The sequence below is a fragment of the Mastacembelus armatus genome, chromosome 2, assembly GCF_900324485.2.
Source record: "Mastacembelus armatus chromosome 2, fMasArm1.2, whole genome shotgun sequence".
In the NCBI taxonomy this organism is placed as follows: Eukaryota; Metazoa; Chordata; class Actinopteri; order Synbranchiformes; family Mastacembelidae; genus Mastacembelus; species Mastacembelus armatus.
In genome coordinates, this window is record NC_046634.1 from 2,680,312 (window position 1) to 2,699,772 (window position 19,461).

At 40.8% G+C, this 19,461-nt stretch overlaps 1 protein-coding gene and 1 long non-coding RNA gene across 2 annotated transcripts; both read left to right on the forward strand.

Moving 5' to 3' along the window:
- The first annotated feature begins 1,968 nt into the window (after positions 1-1,968).
- On the forward strand, positions 1,969-10,749 carry ndfip2 (Nedd4 family interacting protein 2). Its single transcript, XM_026301656.2, has 8 exons — positions 1,969-2,204; positions 5,094-5,301; positions 5,500-5,630; positions 6,068-6,155; positions 6,506-6,630; positions 7,381-7,447; positions 7,553-7,658; positions 7,733-10,749. The coding sequence occupies exons 1-7, from the start codon at positions 2,181-2,183 to the stop codon at positions 7,654-7,656; spliced, it is 747 nt and encodes a 248-aa protein (XP_026157441.1). The 5' UTR covers positions 1,969-2,180; the 3' UTR covers positions 7,657-7,658; positions 7,733-10,749.
- A 6,647-nt stretch (positions 10,750-17,396) lies between these two features.
- Positions 17,397-18,176, forward strand: LOC113127555 (uncharacterized). Its single transcript, XR_003295450.1, has 3 exons — positions 17,397-17,440; positions 17,891-18,016; positions 18,129-18,176. It is a non-coding gene; the product is annotated as an uncharacterized LOC113127555 (long non-coding RNA).
- Positions 18,177-19,461: the final 1,285 nt, after the last annotated feature.

The window sequence follows — 19,461 nt, forward strand, 5'->3', positions numbered from 1 at the left end:
CCTTCTTAGCGAATGGGATTAATATTTAATTCAAGAAGAGCCTTTTATCAATACCTCCCCTTGCATTCGTTGTTCACTCTCTTTAGCCAGCTTTGGGCAAATGAAGAAATTCCAAGTGTGTTAATGGCGTGGATTGGGTAGACAGGCGCGAGAGCATCCCTTAAGTTTCAGAAAGTGTCTGCACTGCATCTTGTCGAAATACAATTGTGTGAATCAGTTATGTTAAAAAAGAAAATCACAGCTAAAACATTTCTACTGATAAAAGGAGTTTTTGCTTTTAACATGTCCTACATCTATATTGTTCTGAAGGCAAAATCTGGTCAGAGGGACTTCTGAAAACCAGAAACTGTTCCTTTAAAGTCATTCTGTAATGATTTCTGAACCTCTTTGTGTCTCATCCTTGAAACTCCTGCATTTACATTTATAAAGGTACCAAGAGCCTGTTATGCACTGATCCACTGAAACGCTGATCCAGGATTAGCCGGGAGGCAGGAGCACATGACAGAGTAAACTAGAGAATGAAGTACACCCACAAACCAGCTTCATTGTGCTGATTTATAATGTATATATATAATAAACAAATGCATAAAGTTTGATGTGTAGTTTGTTATTTTTGACTAATATTTAAATTTGTTTGATGATCTGAAACATTAAAGTCTGACAAACATGCAAAAAAAAAAGAAAAAGAAATCAGGAAGGGGGCCAACACATTTTCACACCACTGTATATTGGCCAGATATTACAAGAGCAAAGACCATGAAATCCGTCTGAGGTTATTCTCTGCAGGAGAGGCCTGTTTCTGAAGTTCTCAGGAGATTCAGCACCTGCTTGTTCCTAGGCATCCAAAAGTTAAGGGAAGGATCACTAAGGGGCTTTACTGTATTGTTTCTGGCACTTCTGAACTTTTCTGAAGTTGAAAAGTATAACCATGTTTCATGAAAATGTCATTTCCCAAACTTTGAGCATGAAAGTTTATAAAGATTAGTAGAAATTGTTGAACTCAAATTAATAACAATCTCAATTCAAGGGCCACTTACTAACATTTTCTAAGCTGTATACCATTGTGGTTAACAGTAATGTTCAGGAGCCTTTTATCGTTTTTTGCTTAAGGGTAAATTATAAATTAAACCAAAGTAAACTTTGATGATGACCTTCTGGTAGAGCTGAAAGTTCAGGCTAGGTCAGAAGTGGACCTTCAGCGCAGGTGGTTGTGTCAAATGCAGAATTTTGTTTTCCATGTTATCTGAGCATAATGCAATCTGATCCAGAGGTGTTTTTATTAAGGAAATTAATGGAGAGCTGGTGATAGTGCTTCATTGACGTAATTGCACTTTGGCTCCATCTGCTGGTTGCAGTTATTTACCAGTTTTGTGTGTATTTGCGTCATCACGCTTTCTAAATTCTGTGAAAATCCGTGTTTACCCCCCTACCACTCTTAAGTTAGCACGACTTAAGTTAGCACGACTCACACTTACAGTAGATGATTCCTCCATCAAAATAAAACAACTACCCAAAACGTGTTAGTAATATTTCCACATATTTATTCAAATCAAATCAAATTAAATGTATTTATGTAGCACTTTAAAAACAACATCCATTTGACCAAGGTACTTTACATAGACCAAATGAAATCTTCAGATATCTAAAAAGACAAATACAATGCGTATGTGCAGAAAAAGGAAAAAAAGTCTAACACTGCAATATAAGTAACATATTGCCATTAAAGAAAGTATCAAACTCTACAATATTTTAAAAGCCAATGAAAATAAGAAACGTTTTAAGTGAAGATTTAAAAGAAGCCAAATCCGTAGCGTAGGACACATAGCGGGGGTCTACCAAACAGTCACACGCAATTATAATATTATAAGTATAATTTTGAATTCAGATTAATTATAATGTAACTGAGCACAGGTTGATACATTTTATTTTGTAATGCGTGACCGGACGTGTTGCATTGCAGTTGTACTCCAGCTCGTTGCTCAGCGTTTTACCAACAACGCTAGTTTTCAAAGGGCCTGCCCTAGAGATTGCAGCCATTTCTTTGATCGCCTGGTACCCTGAGCGTCGTTTCAGGGTCGGGTCGCTCCGTCCGTAACACAGCCTCTCGGAGTACATTCAAGCTCGACTCCCCCCGTGTTCGTGACCTGGGCTGGCTTGCCTGCCAGCGGAATCTCGTCGGGATGGACCCAAGCCGATACCAAGTGGTGAGTGTGGAGATCAAAACATCGCCCGATTGCTCGGCCTGCTCGTCACATGAAACAAGGCCTCGTTTGTGATATTTCACTAGTCAGACAAAACCTCACATTATCCAGACAGGAATTCAAAACTGAGTTTTAAATGGGAACTTTCGTTGTATTTATTATTTCGCGAATTGTTTTTGTTTTAACAATACATTAAGCACTTCCGCGTAGGCTATGCTAACGCTAGCTAGCTAACCAAGATGGGTCTTGTCGGCCCTGAAAGTTAATATCCTAATAAAGCGTGTTACTCTGCTTGTTACCCCCGTTTTAGCTATTTTCACGTGCTAACTATAAACCCAGGGTTAACTTACCGCAGGTGTCGATAAGCTAAAACGAGCGCAGCGTTAGCTGTCTTAGCTAACCTGACCTTTTACTTTCTGTGTCAGCAGACTGCCAATAGTTAACTAATAACTAGCTAAGTGCCTGTTAGAAATTCAGCGTCATAGTCAAAACAATGTAAATGCAAAATTGGCCACCTCATTAAGTGGAGTGAATGTTTGACCTGACTGTGTAAATTATTTGTTTCTTTTGTAAATGTGTTACCGGATATGTGAAGTGTAGTGAGTGAGAGAGAGATATTTGAAACAGCTCTGGTGTGATCGTGATACAAAGTCCACTTTGTGTTCAGATGGATGCCTGTGGTTCTGGGTATGTGAGTGATTATCCCAAAGGATTCAGAGTGAGCCAAAGCAAGTCGGTGCAGTAAGTCTTACTTTCAACCCTGAAACAAAGCAGAGATATCAATAACAACCCACTTCTTGGTAAAATAATACACCCAGTGTTAATTGTCCTTTGGATGATAGTTTCTCAAGGATTCTTTAGAGACCATAGAGCTGATAAGAGATGTGTGGTTTGTAAACACATTTATGCACACCATATTGTGCTCTCTATCTCTCTGTGCCTTCTCTAAATAATACTTTGATTTCTGCGAGCATGGAGCAGGCCTGAGTGAGTTTCGGGTATATTTGGACACATGAGGAGGCTTCTGGCTGTGTTGTTAAGATCTTATGTAATCCCCAGTGCGCGGGGGTGCGTTATGCTTTGTCCTTGATTCCGAGCCAGTTGTTAGCCACTCATTCACTCTCTGCCTTGTACCCCAACCTGCACTGGTGGAAGCTTACAGGGTGGGTTGAACGCCCAAGATGTTTTCGGATGTTTATCTGCATGGTGACGAAGGACTTTTCCTTTTAATTATGAATGTATATCTTTAAACCCATGTGTAGTCTTTAATTGAGCTGCCCTGTTATTAGTCATCTTTGACTTTTGAGTAATCGGTCTTTGCCAGACATTATCACAGAGGGGATTTTCCCTGTTTGTAGCAGTGTTATACTACAGCAAGAAAACTGCCATTACATCATGGAATATGTTTGATTTGGTGAATTTCCCTGTTTAAACACATAATCATTATGCTGATCATGGGAATTCAGAACTATCTTGGTTTCAGTCTGCTTGTTGCCAAAACCCAAGAAAAGTAGAGCCAAAACTAAAATAGCTTTCAGTGTTTAGGCGTCGCCACATCAAGCTTTTACAGATACTTTGTTTTTCAAACATGTTAGACTAAACATTTTTGAAACAACCACATCATGTCAAGACTGATCTGGTGGATATTCATAAATGTACAACCTTATGTGTGTTGCTTTAAAAAAAAAAAAAAAAAAATCATATCAAATCATTTATGAGAGAATCATATTTTGTCATGGCTATCGGCTTTATTGTAATTTTAAGAGCACAAGATAAAACAACGTACATCTAGGTTCAAGTTAACTTTGTCAAGGTCACCTTGAGGTTAGTCACCAAGGAGGTAAGAAAAAAAAAAAACAAAACACTCCTTCACTTTGTCCCCCAGCCGTTCTGTAACCATCATGTTCCCATTGCCCTGATGGAACTTCAAAATGTGTTTGGCTGTTTGACACAGATGTCACATCCCTGTGTACAGTTTTTAACATTCGACTGAGGACAAATGTTACTCCTTTTACCCCACGCAGCAGACATATTACTGAGTTGTAATCTGGCGGCTGCTTCAAAATAAAAGCCATCCAGAGTTTTGCCACTTGAACTCTTTTAATGTGAGGCTGCAGCAATTGGAAACGTTGGGTTTGGATTGGCACGGTCTGAAAATAACTCTGTAGTCAAGTACATAGTAAAAAGTGAAGCTGTTATCAATGAGATAAAATCACCCTAGATTACATTCATGCAGATCTCCTGCCAAGACTGGCGATCTGAATCCAGCGTAGGAATGGTGGAGCCCGACAACAAGCAGCTATCAGTTATGCAGCAGAATACAAGCTGTTCTGTTAGAAGAACATAATATGAGATATTGTGACTCCAAAGTTAAACTCTAGATGACAAAGTAAATGCTGGAGGCAGTGACTTAATACAAGTCCATATTGGTAAGATAGAATAAAAACATTTGTAAACTACCTCAGTTGCTGTTTGTTACATTATACCCTGATGAAATACTGGATAAACCTATAACAAGATAAAAACCTCTTTACAATACTTCTTATCTTTAATTACAAAAACCCCAACATGTCAGCTAATAAATGCCAGCTTCACTGCTTCCCTCCTTTACTTTCAGGGTGTTATTTTTAGTTCGGTGGCAGCTAACCTCATAGGATCTGATTTGTGAGCTCACAAAAAGTGGAATATAAATTTTATGATCTTGACAGAGTCATACTTGCATCAACTTTCAAGGCCACCCATTCTGCCTAGAAGCAAGTACTAGATTGGTGCCAGTTTTAGAAATTTGGAACATTGTGAGCATTCCCCTCTAGCTGTCACACATTTTGGCTGACTGATCAGCTGATCTGTTTGTGTCCCCCGACAACCCGTCTGTCACATCCTCTCCTGCAGTTGCACAATGAGGACGACTCTTCAGAGGCCTCCACCAGCGAGCAGCAGCCATGCACTTCTGCCACAGCCCAGGCCTGTGCATCCAGCCATTCCCAGGCTCAGGCCCCTGTCTCAGCACCAGAGGAGGTATCAAGATGTCAGGGGGAGTCAGATACACCTCCACCTCCTTATGCCTCCATTGACCTCGGAGCAACTGCTGCTACACCAGGTAATTTGTTTGTGGTTGGTCTTAGCTGCGAATTTTCCGAAGTAGTAATAGGATCATGTCTTTCTGAAGTTTATATTTGGCAGCTGTTTTTGTCATGAGTCACTTTTGACTTGTAGAACAGCATTACCACATTACTGGCAGCTACGTATGTGGTTTCCTTTCATTTCTTTGTAACCGGTCCTTTTGTTGATATCACAGAGATGAGTTTCCGAGGTGACTTCCCAGTGCCTCCGCCCTACAGTGTCGCCACCTCCCTGCCCACATATGATGAGGCAGAGAAGGCCAAAGCAGCTGCCATGGCCACCTCCACTGTGGACGTGATGCCACGAGTGAGAAGACGCACTGACGTGCATTCTCTTCCCTTCTCTTATTTTTATATTATTATTTTTTGTGCCCTTTTATGTCGGCATCATTCCATTTAAAAATCCAGCTCATCTGGGCATTACATGCTTTTGTCGTGGTCTGTATTCTTAAAAGACAAAGACAAATATTTATGTGTAAACCATATCAAAGTCTCCTATATACCAAGCTACATGTAATTGTTGACCAGCCTTATAAACTTTAACTTCCTGCTGCTGCGTGCAGCCCACTGTATCGGCATCACATGAATCAGATTTAGACTTCAGCACATTTATCAAGATGGTAAGAGGTAGTCAAACCTGTTTTTCCACCGAGGTTTTAACATTCCGTAGTAGCTGAGTTATTCTTTTAAACCAACCTTATGCAATACTTACTTGTTGTTTGTTAATGTGCGTGTCCATGTTAGGATGAAGAATTCCCCCCCAGAGATGATTTCAGTGACGCTGATCAGCTGCGAGTTGGGAACGATGGGATCTTCATGTTGGCCTTTTTCAGTAAGTCTCTCACGATGACACAGACCTGAATCGGTATTTGTTTAACCTGTGTAATGATACACTGCTCAAGCTTTGATAACTGAGCTGGTTCTATTAAGAGTTGACATTATGTTTCAAAATCAATATTTGTGTTACAAATGTAGGGTAATCTGGATTTGCACCTCATGATAATCTCTGTTGTTACAGGAGACATTCTTGTGTGCTTACAGATATTACAACAGCCAAACAAACCCAGGATTAAGATGATTAGCATCTAACGTTTGCGTTTTCCCTAAGTTTTTTCTTCCAGGCTCTATCTCTAACATTCACGTTCAATATGCATTTCCCTGTGCTTTGATTTTGAAAATTAGTGGCCTTCCTGTTCAACTGGATCGGGTTCTGCCTGTCCTTCTGTTTGACCAACACAATTGCAGGACGCTACGGTGCCATCTGCGGCTTTGGCCTGTCCCTCATTAAATGGATTCTCATTGTTAGGGTATGTAGTTTTTATCTTACTGCTGCACTGAAGTTTATGTAAGTTGCATATCCCACCATGATTAGTGGTTTTCAAACCAGTTGTCAGAAGATCTGCTTGTCCGTCCCACATCTGAGGGACGTACAGAGAAATGTCCTTCGGCAGATAAAATGGCCTCATCAGCGTACACAGCTTATACACACACACACCATACAAAGCTTCCCAGTGAAGAACCAGTAGGCAGAAAAGGGTGGATTTAAATAACAGAAAGGAGTCAGCCTCATTGATCTGTCACGTCTCCGCTGGCTGATGAAGAGCATGTAGTCCGCAGCAAGGTGAGCCCAAACATCAGTGAAATCTGGCCTTGTGTGTTTCTCTCTCCGTGGCATCTGTGGTTGCCATGGTCACGCAGAGGGCCGTGCTGACAAGTGGAACAAGTTTAACCATCATCATCATCATCATCCCTGAGCGCAGCGGCACATTCAGCACAGCCGCAGCCGCCCTCACAGTCCTTGCTGTTGCTATGTTAACTCTGAAAACAACTGCAGTGGTAGCCTTATCACCCACTGTCTGAAAGTACATTTACATACCAGGGAGGATTAGTTCGATAGTGTTTGATCTTAAAAAATCCTGATGTTAGAATGTTAGAAAAAGGGCAGTCACTTTATAATTGCGGTCACAGTAGAGACGGTTTTTCAACATAACGATCCCGAGATTTAATCTTAAGTAAAACAAAATCTCCAGATGATAAATGCCTTCTTCTGTTCCCAGTTCTCTGACTACTTCACTGGCTACTTTAATGGTCAGTACTGGCTCTGGTGGATCTTCCTGTTGCTTGGTGAGTCCACTGTAATTTATTTTTTATAACCTGCACTGTTTTGCTGCCTCAGTTTATCTGTGCCTCTCTGTGAGATGAAAAAATAATTATGTTTTGCCTCCACAGGTCTCCTGCTGTTCTTCAGGGGCTTTGTTAACTATCTAAAAGTCCGCAACATGTCAGAGAACATGGCCACCTCTCACAGAACACGCCTCTTCTTTCTCTACTAAAGGTAAAGTCAAATCTGTCGTAAAAGTATGGAGGAATACGTCGCTTCGTTGCTGCTAACGTCTTGACTTCCCACAGATTTTTCACACCATCACCATTCCTTTCTGATGTGACGTTCCTTCCCTCCCCTTTGAATGACCTGACCGAGGAGCCGTGCAGCGAAGAGAGGAAAGGGAAGGAATCAAGTCAGGAAGTAGGGCGAAACATATTAACAGTCTCATTAAAAAATATAACACAGCTCACTCTGAAGTCACTACATCTAACTGTGAGATGTAAAATCTTTCATAAATGCATCTCTTCCCAGGTTTTTTCATTTTTCCTTTGATTCAGAGTTCTTAAGTCTTGCGAAACCCCAGTCCCACCTACGCATGTTGTCTGTCGAGTAGGAGTTGCCGTTGACAAAAACGGCCCTGGCCAGTATTTGGTATAAAGACAGATGTTCTGAAATGACGTTATGAGTCACATTTACTCTAAGACACTAAATGTAAGCACAGTGAACCAAATCTAATAGAACCACGTCTTACGTGTTTCAAATTTGTACAAATCATTTTGGTGTTGGAACATTTGTGGGGAGTTTTCTCTCCGTCAGCACACATCGATGGCACTCCTATCAGCTTGTAATTGAATGAGTAAACCTCTGTAGTCTGTAAACAGTTCCAGTTTTAAAATAGAAAATGCGTAGGAAGTTTGAACCTTTGATATTTAGATTCCCATCAAACTTGCTCACTGAATTCTGCAAAGATCAAGTTAAAGATTTTACCCGTTCCGCCAAAGCTCTCACTCAAGATGTACCATTCCACGTTTTTTGGATTTAAGGGTGTTTTGAAGTGTTATTTTGATGTAGCATTTTTTGCGGCTTCACTAACACACGTGGCATGGGGAAATGAAATCTGTTTTCGTTGGTAATTTTTATAGCATGTGTATTTCTGACATCTTCATTTATAGAATAATAATAACCCAAATGCCAGCTGGAAGATTTCCACTCAAATGTGTATGTGGGGGAAAAGCAGAGATACGCATTGATCAGTTTACATATCACACACCCTGATGTTTTTAGTGTTTTTAAACCAAACAGTAACTTCAAACCCAAGCTTCGTTCCTTTCCGCCATTGGCTTTTCTGTGACCGGGCGTGGCTCAGAGTATAACACAAGCAGGAAAAAAGCTTGGTTTGTTAAAACTCTTTCATGTCTGACATCAATCCAGCTTGTCTAAAAGTATGTCAGATGACAGAAATGGTCAGGGAAGTCAATAAAAAATGTAGAAATAAATGTGAAATGTGCACAGGTTTCTTAGTAATAGCTTTTTACCTTTTCTTTGCCTTTTTAAAAATTGACATGTTGACCTGACCTGTGCAGTCACAATTTCTGTCCATCATGACAGTTTTAGAAGAGGAGGGCTACGTTTTCCTCTGCACTGGGTGCCATTCTCTGTGTTTGAATCAAAGAAAAATGAAAAAAGATCACCTGGCTATCTATAAAATCAAAATGTGCTCTTGAACATACTTTGCTAAGTTCAGTAACATATTGTGTTCAGTTCATTCCGACCGATCTCCTTATTCATCATACACCCCTGCTTTTTCAAGTCGAAACCCACAATGATCAATTGCCAGATACGTCTGGCAAAACATTATCTGTAAGCTAACAAAAAGCTCAGCTGATGAGCAAAAGCTAGGATAAATCAGTGTTTTTAGGCCACGCAGACTGCTCCAGTTCGGACCAGATGATAGTGGCCCTAAGGCAGGGGGGACTGCGGTAAGTCAGCCCTCCTGTCACCTCTTGCTTCGGCGCTATGGAAGCGCAATAAACATCTCGCATACAGCACAGTGCAGTATCTGTTAATGTGCCAGGCTTGAGTAAAAGCTCTTGGGAGTGAAAGAGTCTTATGCAATTTAGCTGTTTATAATGACTGTCAGTATAATTGTGGATGTGAAGTCCTGTGATAATGGAATAGATGTAGCTGAATAGTCATCAGAGAGTGAGATCCAACAATATCAGGTGTGGTCCAGCGTTTAATTATTTTGATAAAGCAAACAGAAATTGTGTGTATTTGTACTTTACACACCAACAAAATGATTTCAGTTACTAGTAAATCAGAGGGAAATGCAATAAAAATGTGACTGATTCTGCATGTTCTGCATGATTAAGAGAAAACCAACACATGGATCTCTCTCTGGGATTTTGGTTTTGATAAGATTAGAATAGAACTTTCTTCGTTTTTATAGAGTGAGAAGCTTTTGGTGATGTAACATAGCTCCTACTGGAATGGTTGCTTCTATGTGGATAAAACACCTTTTATTATGTGATAAACTGAGAACAATATAAGCAGACGTTGCTATTTCTTGAGTGTAACAGCAAAGAAGTTGGGATACTATCCGGCATGAATGGAGCACGATTTGTCTGAACTTGTGCTTCATGACAATGGAGCCTGAATGGACAAAGGAAAAAAAACACACAAAAAAAAAACCCATGCTTTTTGATTATTTTTGTCATCCAGAAAATGAGATGTGTACATACCAGCTTATGCCAATTCATAATATTTGCACTTTGAAGAACGTCTGTACAGTATGATTTGTGAATCTGCTTAAGTTGAAGTGGAGATAGAAAATGATATCTTAACCATCCAAGTTTTTCAACTGGAATTCTTAATCATCCCAAATGGATAATTTGCCTTTTGCACTTTTTATTTTTTGAAACAATAATATTGTTCTTGTGTGTATTGTTTTTATCGCTTTTTAGCCTGAACTGTGACAGCATAAGTATTGCCAAATGTTTTTTAAGCGTCTCCCTTGACTTTGGTCATATCCAACTAAAGCCTCTTTGAGCAATATCAAGTTCTTTAAATGAATTCAAGCTCTGCTGCATGATTTATCCACTTGAACAAGTGGGACATTATTAGGATTAACCTAGTACAAATACATTTCTTTGTAAATTACCGAAGCAAAAAATGAGACGGCAGCCAAACAGTTTTGTTTTTTTTGTTTTTTCCGTCCAAGATAATCCTTGTAACATCTTCTGAAACAAATGCATTTATTGTAACTGGAATTTAATTGACAGATGATGTCTTGCAAAAAAACGCAAATAAACTAGAAAAGTCTGCCATTTGTCGGATTCTTCTTTATGCCTGAATTTTGTCAGTTTTTAAGTTGATACACGGCTTTTTATTCTCATTTATGTACATCTAACGTAATTTCAAGAACGCGCTTGGATTGTTATGCAAGAAAACGGGATTATTAAAATAGTACTTCTTTTTCATTGGCTGAGCTAAAAAAAAAAAAAAAATTCCATATTGTTCATATTTTTACTTCTAAAAGGGTACTAGACATTTGGGCAAATGTCGTCCAATCAGATCAGCAGCTCATTTCCAGGTCTTGCTTGAATGGTCTTATTGTGAAATTCCTTCCAGCTTCACTCACCATGGTCCTTATCATGTCCCCTGGCCGTGACAGAAATTACCAGAAAATATAATGGTCAAGCCTTAACAAATGTCCAGAAACTCCAACCTTGGATATGCTGTATATCATCTTCATGGCATTTGGGCATACATATATTAAACTTCTGCCTCTATGGGCAAATATAGGATATGGTAATTACTTTCTAATGCCATTAAGGAAGTAATTAATTATGGATAAACCTCATTCGTAATAATAGGTCAAAACCTTAAAAACTAGGACTTGTTTATGACCCAATGCCTGCAAAACTAATGGCATTCCCTGACAGCAGGGGGACTGGACAGAAACATGAAGGTTACAGGCTGGAAAGCCAAAACAACAAAAGATGCTAAAACCCACTACAAAACTGGGAGGAACTGTGGAGTCGGGTTAAAACCCTCTAAGGGTTTATCATGACAAACATCCTTTCCCATTGCAGTCATGTCATCCATTGTTATTATCAAGCCATAGAACAGCTTTAATTTTTTACTGTTAATATTTAAAGTGTGTCTTGTCCTCACATTATAGAGCTTTTTAGCCCTCAGGAGCCTTCATATAACCTCAGGCAAATGTTTTCTGACTGTGCCAGGGCCCTGAGATGCAGCATTGATCTGCTTGATCTTAAAACAAGTCAGGTTACTTTGAAGTGACTTATTTAAAAATGTTTTTTTTTTTTATTCTTATACTAACATGTCTATTTTTAATATTTTTTTATACACTTAAATCTTTTTTTTCCCTCTACTGCATGTTCAACAATAGACCCATTTTATTTCTCATACTCTATTCTAACACTTGGCAGAGGCATTGACAGCATGATTAAGTGTCACATTTCTCCATTAAATCCACTAGATGGAGCCAAACCTGTAAAAATGTATTGACAGCGTGATTATCACATTTCTCCATTAAATCCACTAGATGGAGCCAAACCTGTAAAAATGTATTACAGGTCTTTTATTAGCAGCTCAACACACTTCCATTAGGTAGGTCAAAGCTGTTCTTACTCTCTAAACTCTTGAGAAAGAGCATGTTCGTTTGTATATTCTTTTGGGAGCCTGTTAACTTTGCTGTTCATCCATATCCACTTATCAGTCATGACGATAGTAGTCATGGGTCACTATAGATCTTTTTTGTAAAGCTGCGATAAAGGGTGAATTCTTCATCTGGAAACTAAAGTCTTATATTCACTCAGCCTCCTCAGCTGTGGAAGACATCACTAATATAAAGTATGAGAGTGTATGACCACCCTATAAAGCAGATTTTAGGTAGCATTGCGTACCTGGCTGTTGATGAGAAAATATGAATCTTGCCAGAGTATTATAAAGTATTGATTAAATGGAACTTTCTCCATTTTATCGAACTGGGTGCAGGCCAAAATAAACCACTGTTTTGCAGTCGAAACATGTTTTGGAAAACAAAAAGACGCATGAGGTTTTGTTGCAACCTTTATTAGATTCATACACCAAACAGGTAAATGATGAAAACATTATGCTGTTTTACACTTGCTCCAGCTGAACAACTGCATTTGCTTTGAAATTTCATGTTCACTCATCGCCCAGTTAGTGCTGTAGGTTGGATTTTAAATGGATCAAGTTTTCATTTAGTAAGGGTTGAGGAATTAAAGTCTGTTTTGAACCAATTGGATCAGGTGCTGTCAAGACAGAGATTACCTTACAGCAACATGTGTTAGAAACACCATTTCTCTCTCAGTTAACACTGAGCTATTCAGCCACCCTGTATGTGCATATATGGACGTGTATGTGTCTTTTCATGTAGCACAAACGCTACGAAATAATTTCAGATTGACTCATCAGACTGCCTCAGATGAAGATCAGCATCAAACAGGATATTTTATTGTGGCTATAGTAAGATATATTATTGTAGATTGTAAGATTCCTGCGTTAAAGATTAAAGAAAAAAAATGATTCTACATATATCCAAAAAAATGTAGCTACATTTGTCTTCTGCTTCTTATCTTAAAATATACATTATATATTGGATACTATAGTGGCATGTCTACATAGAATGCATAGGTGGCTGGGTAGCTCAGTGCTTCGTGCCACTGCCTTTGGTGCAAGAGATTGTGGATCAGGGGTTCGAGTCCTGACTGGTCAATGAAAAAACACAAAACAAATGCTACGGCAAGGGGGAGCCAGGACGCCCGGTTGAGGGGGGGGGGTTAATGTCCCCCCCACCCAAGATTAGGTAACAAGTCTCCTAAATTTAAACTTAAACTGAAGATGGCCACTGAAGTGTGATGAAGATGAAGACCAGAAGACTAAAGAAGACTAAGGCATGCCCCCAACAAACCCCCCGAACAGAGAATTGAGAGAGCATGAACAAGACTTGTTACCTAATCTTGGGTGGTGGGGATGACATTACTCCCCCCAGTGTCCTGGCTCTAATTGGAGATGATTAGACATACATATAATTTTATATGCATACAGAAATTATTATGTATGTTTTCAATTATATTTTATATATATGTATGTGTATGTATATATGTGTATGTATTTATATATTTATTTATATATTTATTTATATCTATCTATCTCCGCGTGCGTGCGTGCGTGCGTGCGTGCGTGCGTGCGTGCGTGCGTGCGTGCGTGCGTGCGTGCGTGCGTGCGTGCGTGCGTGCGTGCGTGCGTGCGTGCGTGCGTTATATTGTATTATAGTTACTATTTATACGTTTAATGTATGTATATATTATCTGTTATATATATATTTTATATTGTTTGTAATATGTATGTATGTAGATATATGCAGGCTACAGGCTATATAGACTAGTAATTGGTAAAGTACACATTTTTATATATACAACATATATTATTTATATATGTTTTATTTATTTCCCACACACACACACCTGTATAAATATACATATATATATATAACCTAACATATATATTAACATAAATATACACATATATATGTATTTGTATATATATTAACATATTACATATATGTATATGTACATATATATATACAGACAGACAGACAGATAAATAGATATGATAACAAAGAGAGGGAAGGTTGTCGGGACTGAAGGAGTTGAACTCCCAGAAGGCAGCATAGCGGATGTTGAGGGGAGCTACAAGTACCTTGGAATCCCACAGGCAAATGGGAACCAAGAAGAAGCCGCAAGGAAAGCAGCCACAGCCAAATACCTACAGAGAAGTAAGGCAAGTCCTAAGAAGTCAGCGGAATGGGAAGAACAAGGTCCAAACCATCAACACCTACGCCCTGCCAGTCATCAGATACCCCGCTGGCATAATAAGCTGGCCAAAAGAGGACATAGAAGCCACTGATGTCAAGACAAGGAAGCGCTTCACAATGCATGGAGGACTGCACCCCAAAGAGCCACCCCAGAGCCACCATCCGAGATGAAACAGCCAAGATCCATGAGTACATCAGGAAGATGGCCCCGAGCGATGGAATACTTAGTGAATATCTCAGGCAACAGAAGCCCGATGCAGAGGAAGAAGAGCGAGAACCATCATGGCAGGACAAACCCCTGCACGGCATGTACCACCGACAGATACAAGAAGTGGCTGATGTCGAAAAGTCCTACCGGTGGCTGGAAAAAGATGGACTGAAAGACAGCACAGAGGCACTGATCATAGCAGCACAAGAACAGGCCCTGAGCACAAGATCGATAGAGGCCGGGGTCTACCACATCAGGCAGGACCCCAGGTGCAGGCTGTGCAAAGATGCCCCTGAGACAATCCAGCACATAACAGCAGGTTGTAAGATGCTAGCAGGCAGAGCATACATGGAACGCCATAACCAGGTGGCCGGCATAGTGTAGAGGAACATCTGTGCCGAGTATGGGCTGGAGGTCCCGAGGTCAAAATGGGACACACCTCCAAAGGTGAGGGAGAATGACCGAGCTAAGATCCTGTGGGACTTCCAGATACAGACCGACAAACAAGTGATGGCTAACCGACCGGACATAGTAGTGGTGGACAAACAGCAGAAGAAAGCCGTAGCGGTAGATGTAGCGATCCCAAGTGACAGCAACATCAGAAAGAAGGAACATGAGAAGCTGGAGAAATACCAAGAGCTTAAAGAAGAGCTAGAAAGGATGTGGAAGGTGAAGGCAACAGTGTTCCCCATGGTAATCGGCACCCTCGGGGCTGTGACCCCCAAACTGGGAGAGTGGCTCCAACAGATCCCAGGAACAACATCAGAGATCTCAGTCTAGAAGAGCGCAGTGCTAGGAACAGCTAAGATACTGCGAAGAACCCTCAAACTCCCAGGCCTCTGGTAGAGGACCCAAGATTGAGGAAGACACACACACACACCACCCATAGGGGTGAGAAGGGATTTTTTTTTTTTATATATATATACACACACATATATATGTATCTGTATATATATTAATATATATGTACATATGTGTATATGTATAGATATACATTTGTTTATGTGTGTGTGTGTGAAATATATAAAACATATAATATAAATAATATACGTTGTATATATAAAAATATATGTACTTTACCAATTACAATATATACTCTGTTATCAAACCTGCTGCAGTGTCTCTTTTCACACAGTGTGGGCTGTCTAGAGAAGAACCAGACAGAGGTAACACATAAAATGGCATCATCAATTGTATAAGAGCACAGGTTCCCTGCCAATCAGGTGGGAGCAAAGTGGGCACATCATTAGGTCTCTTTGTCCTAGGTTTTGTTTTGGTGTTGTTCATGGCATTACCTGGCTGTAGCAATTCCTTCTCAAGGGAGGAAAAGATACCAGGTCTTATCTCAGTGGAGTTAGTAGCATTCTCCGGCTGTTGCAAAACCTTCTCAAAGAAAAACAAACTAGGTAAAACTATGATGAGTGATTATAACAATCAATATGCTTATTGTCAGTGTCACCCCACAGAATGGTCTAAAGGGGTCCAGGGTCGATATATAGCACTCTCCATGGCAAAATGCACTTCTGAGCAGTCTTCTCCCCAGGTCACTCTACTCCTCACTCACCTAATTCCTGGGTGTGGTTGGTTTCTTCACTGGTTGAATGACATATTCAATTCAATTCAATTTATTTGTATAGCACCAAATCACAATACAAATCATCTCAAGGCACTTTACAAAAACTAAAAACCCAACAAATCCCTCATGAGCAAACACTTGGCGACAGCAGAAACCTCCAGCAGAACCAGGCTCAGTCTGGGCGGCCCTCTGCCTCGACCGGTTGGGGTGAGTGGATAATAACAATAAACAACAACTAGACACTGCAGGTTGCTGGGGCCAGTAACTCTGCACATCAGCAATATACAGCTCCAGGACCAGGGACACCTGCAGAAGGTACAGAGAGAGAGAGAGAGAGGAGAGAGAGAGAGAGAGAGAGAGAGAGAGAGAGAGAGAGAGAGAGAGAGAGAGAGAGAGAGAAAGAGAGAGAGAGCGAGACAAAGCGGCTCCCAATCAGGAGCCGGGGCGTGGCCGAGAGATAATCAGTAATGTGGAAAACGTGCGACGCATTAATCATGTGATTTCCGGCTCTTTTGGCTCAGCTCACTGAAGCGACGGCTCTTTCCGTGGCTCTTCATATTTTTTGGTGGTTAAATTCATTTATTACCAACAATAATGTTAAAAAACATGCACTATATGAACTGTTGATTATATAAGTCCACCTTTATTTATACACTCTACAGAGCGATAAAAAAATAAATGAGAAAGTGGAAAAACAAACGTTTAACTATTTACAAGCCAGATCTATGTGAGATTTTAGTCTTGCAGACTCTACGTTCTGCCTTAGTTTGGTCAATGTAATTGAAATGTGTCCAGATTTTGCTGCGTTTTCTGTTGTCACTCATTTTCTCAACTTTTTTTTACCTTTCCAGTCCGTTTGTGTTTTGGTCCCTCCCTCCTGTTCGTCTATTTGCTGTGCGTGTAACTCCACCCCCCCCTCTGCTCTTCTCAGCGCAGGCAGAGACGCCACACATGTCAATCAAATGCGGATTGAAGAGAAACGCGACAGAGAGAGAGAGAGAGAGAGAGAGAGAGAGAGAGAATCAAAGCGGCTCCCAATCAGGAGCCTTATTTCTGAGGCCACTGTGGACTGAGAAACAAGGAAATTAATGATGTCTGATATCTGACGTTCATGTATTTGTCACCTGACACCCGACATACATTATTGATTCATGGGATCATAATTAATTAGTGGTCTTTGATTCTTGTAGATGTGTGTAGTGTTATTGTGTATATAATGTAAAGTGTGATTGTAAATAAATACTTTCCAAAATTATATCAACATGTTGATTTTGTGTTGTCACGTGACAGCTACCAAGTCACCGTGGCGCTGTTAAACAACAATGGCAGGGAGGATGCAGGACACGAGTCACTTTATTGTGGTGTGTATTTGCTTTCCTAGGTTTTCACATGGTCTGAATTGCTTGTGGCATTTTGTGTATTATAATATGTCAGCTGAAGCAAACCATGTTGTCTTCAGTATATAGTGTTTGAGAACCGCGGCCATTTTTACAACGCCCACAAGAGGGCTACAGCGCCACCTGCTGTAAAATGAACGAAATGACTCAAAATGATTCGTTCAATTTACTGTTCCAGAGTTAAAGATCCGAGTCAGTCAAAAGAATCGAATTTCCCATCTCTAGTGGGAGGCAGCCAGCAGCCTGATCGAGGGGATCTGCCTGACCCTGCAGCGACAGCCAATCATCTCCTTCCTCCCACACCTTCGATCACTGATCAACGTCTGCGTCAACCTGGTAAGGAAAAAAAGAGGACACAGACTTATCACTCAGGTTTGGATTGGATTTTTAGCTTTTATTTTTGTGCATTGTCAGGTGATGGGTGTGGTTGGACCGTCCAGTGTGGCAGACGGCTTACCTCTGCTGCACCTCAGCCCATACCTTTCTCCTCCATTGCCCTTCAGCACAGCAGTGGTGCGGCTGGTGGCCCTGCAGATCCAGGTAGACTTCAATTACACTCATCTGACTTCATCAAAACTGTGTTCCTAAATAATATGTTCCATACGCCCACTATCAGGGCTAACTTCTGTTTCCTCCTTTTCCACCATCCTAGGCCTTAAAGGATGATTTCCCTCTCAGTCATGTGATCTCACCTTCCACCAATCAGGAGAGGCGTGAGGGGATGCTGCTCAACCTGCTCATTCCCTTTGTATTGACAGTGGGGTCTGGAAGCAAAGGTACAGACTTTTTTCTGATCTGAGGCAGTTCATGAATAGTTTTTATGAAATCAATTTGGATGGTATCTAAGATGCATCGTATCTAACTTATATTTGCATTTTGTCAAGATTTATTTATTCACATGACGTTTATTTCTGGTCTTGTGGCAGCATGCAGTCTTTTAAGTGTTCTGTTTCTGGTCTGGACTGTTATTGCTGGTTACTTTGTAAACAGATTTGAAATCTTAGGGACGATCTAGTATAAACACGTCCGTTCACCTACCGTATAATGAAACTATGTTGTAAAATCAATGACTTTGATCCGTGCAGGTTGTTCCTCCATAAAATGACATTGTCGATCCCACAGTAGGTCTTTATAGAGACAGTCTGTGATTGAAATGGCCAAAAAGCAATAGCAGATCGGCTGTACCTGGGCGTCTGTGGTGTTTTCTTTGCAGACAGCCCCCACCTGGAGCAGCCCGAGATCTTCCTGCTGCTGCAGACAGTCATCAATATCCTTTTGCCTCCTGGGATCATCTCCACCTCTCGCACCAAAAACTTCATGCTGGATGCTTCCCCAGCTCACTGCTCCACCCCCGGCGACACAGGGAAGGACCAGCCTGCCGACTCCCGTCACCACATCGACGACCAGCTGGAGCGACGTTTCATCCCACGGCCTCCCTGCAAGAGCTCCCTGTTTGCAGAGTTCAACAATGAACTGAAGATCCTCAAGGAGGCTGTGCACAGCGGCCAATTCCTCGCTTACATTATTAAAACCCCAGCTGACATCATAGTGAAGATTGTACATTTTGAATTCAGACTGAGATGGACATACTGAATTACAGTTTGTGTTTATTTTCCATTTTACCTTCCACCACCCAACAGCTTACCTGGGCAAAACATCTGTCAGCACCGTGGGCACCTCTACGTCAGCATATCGCCTCAGTTTGGCCACGATGTCACACTCCAACACAGGCACCGGCACAGTCTGGGAGCAGGACAGCCAACCGTGACGACAGCCCTCCCAGGACACGCTCAGTCGCACAGTTTTTTTTTTTTTTTACATAGACAGTAAGAATAGTGGGATGTGAAAAATATGCTGCAGGTTTTCTAGCTGAGGTCAGAGGGAATACTCTGGCTTCCTACCCTCATAAGAAAGGTGCTCAGTGTGGTGACGCTTTCTGTGTGGGTCCAATGTCTCTGTCCCACCAACCCCCACCCTCCCACTTC

Bases quoted from the DNA above. Each gene is read 5' to 3' on its own strand.
- ndfip2 (XM_026301656.2), top strand. From the start codon at position 2,181: ATGGACCCAAGCCGATACCAAGTG. The intron at 5,302-5,499 runs GTAATTTGTTTG...TTGATATCACAG, and splicing joins AGCAACTGCTGCTACACCAG to AGATGAGTTTCCGAGGTGAC. The intron at 7,448-7,552 runs GTGAGTCCACTG...TTGCCTCCACAG, and splicing joins GTGGATCTTCCTGTTGCTTG to GTCTCCTGCTGTTCTTCAGG.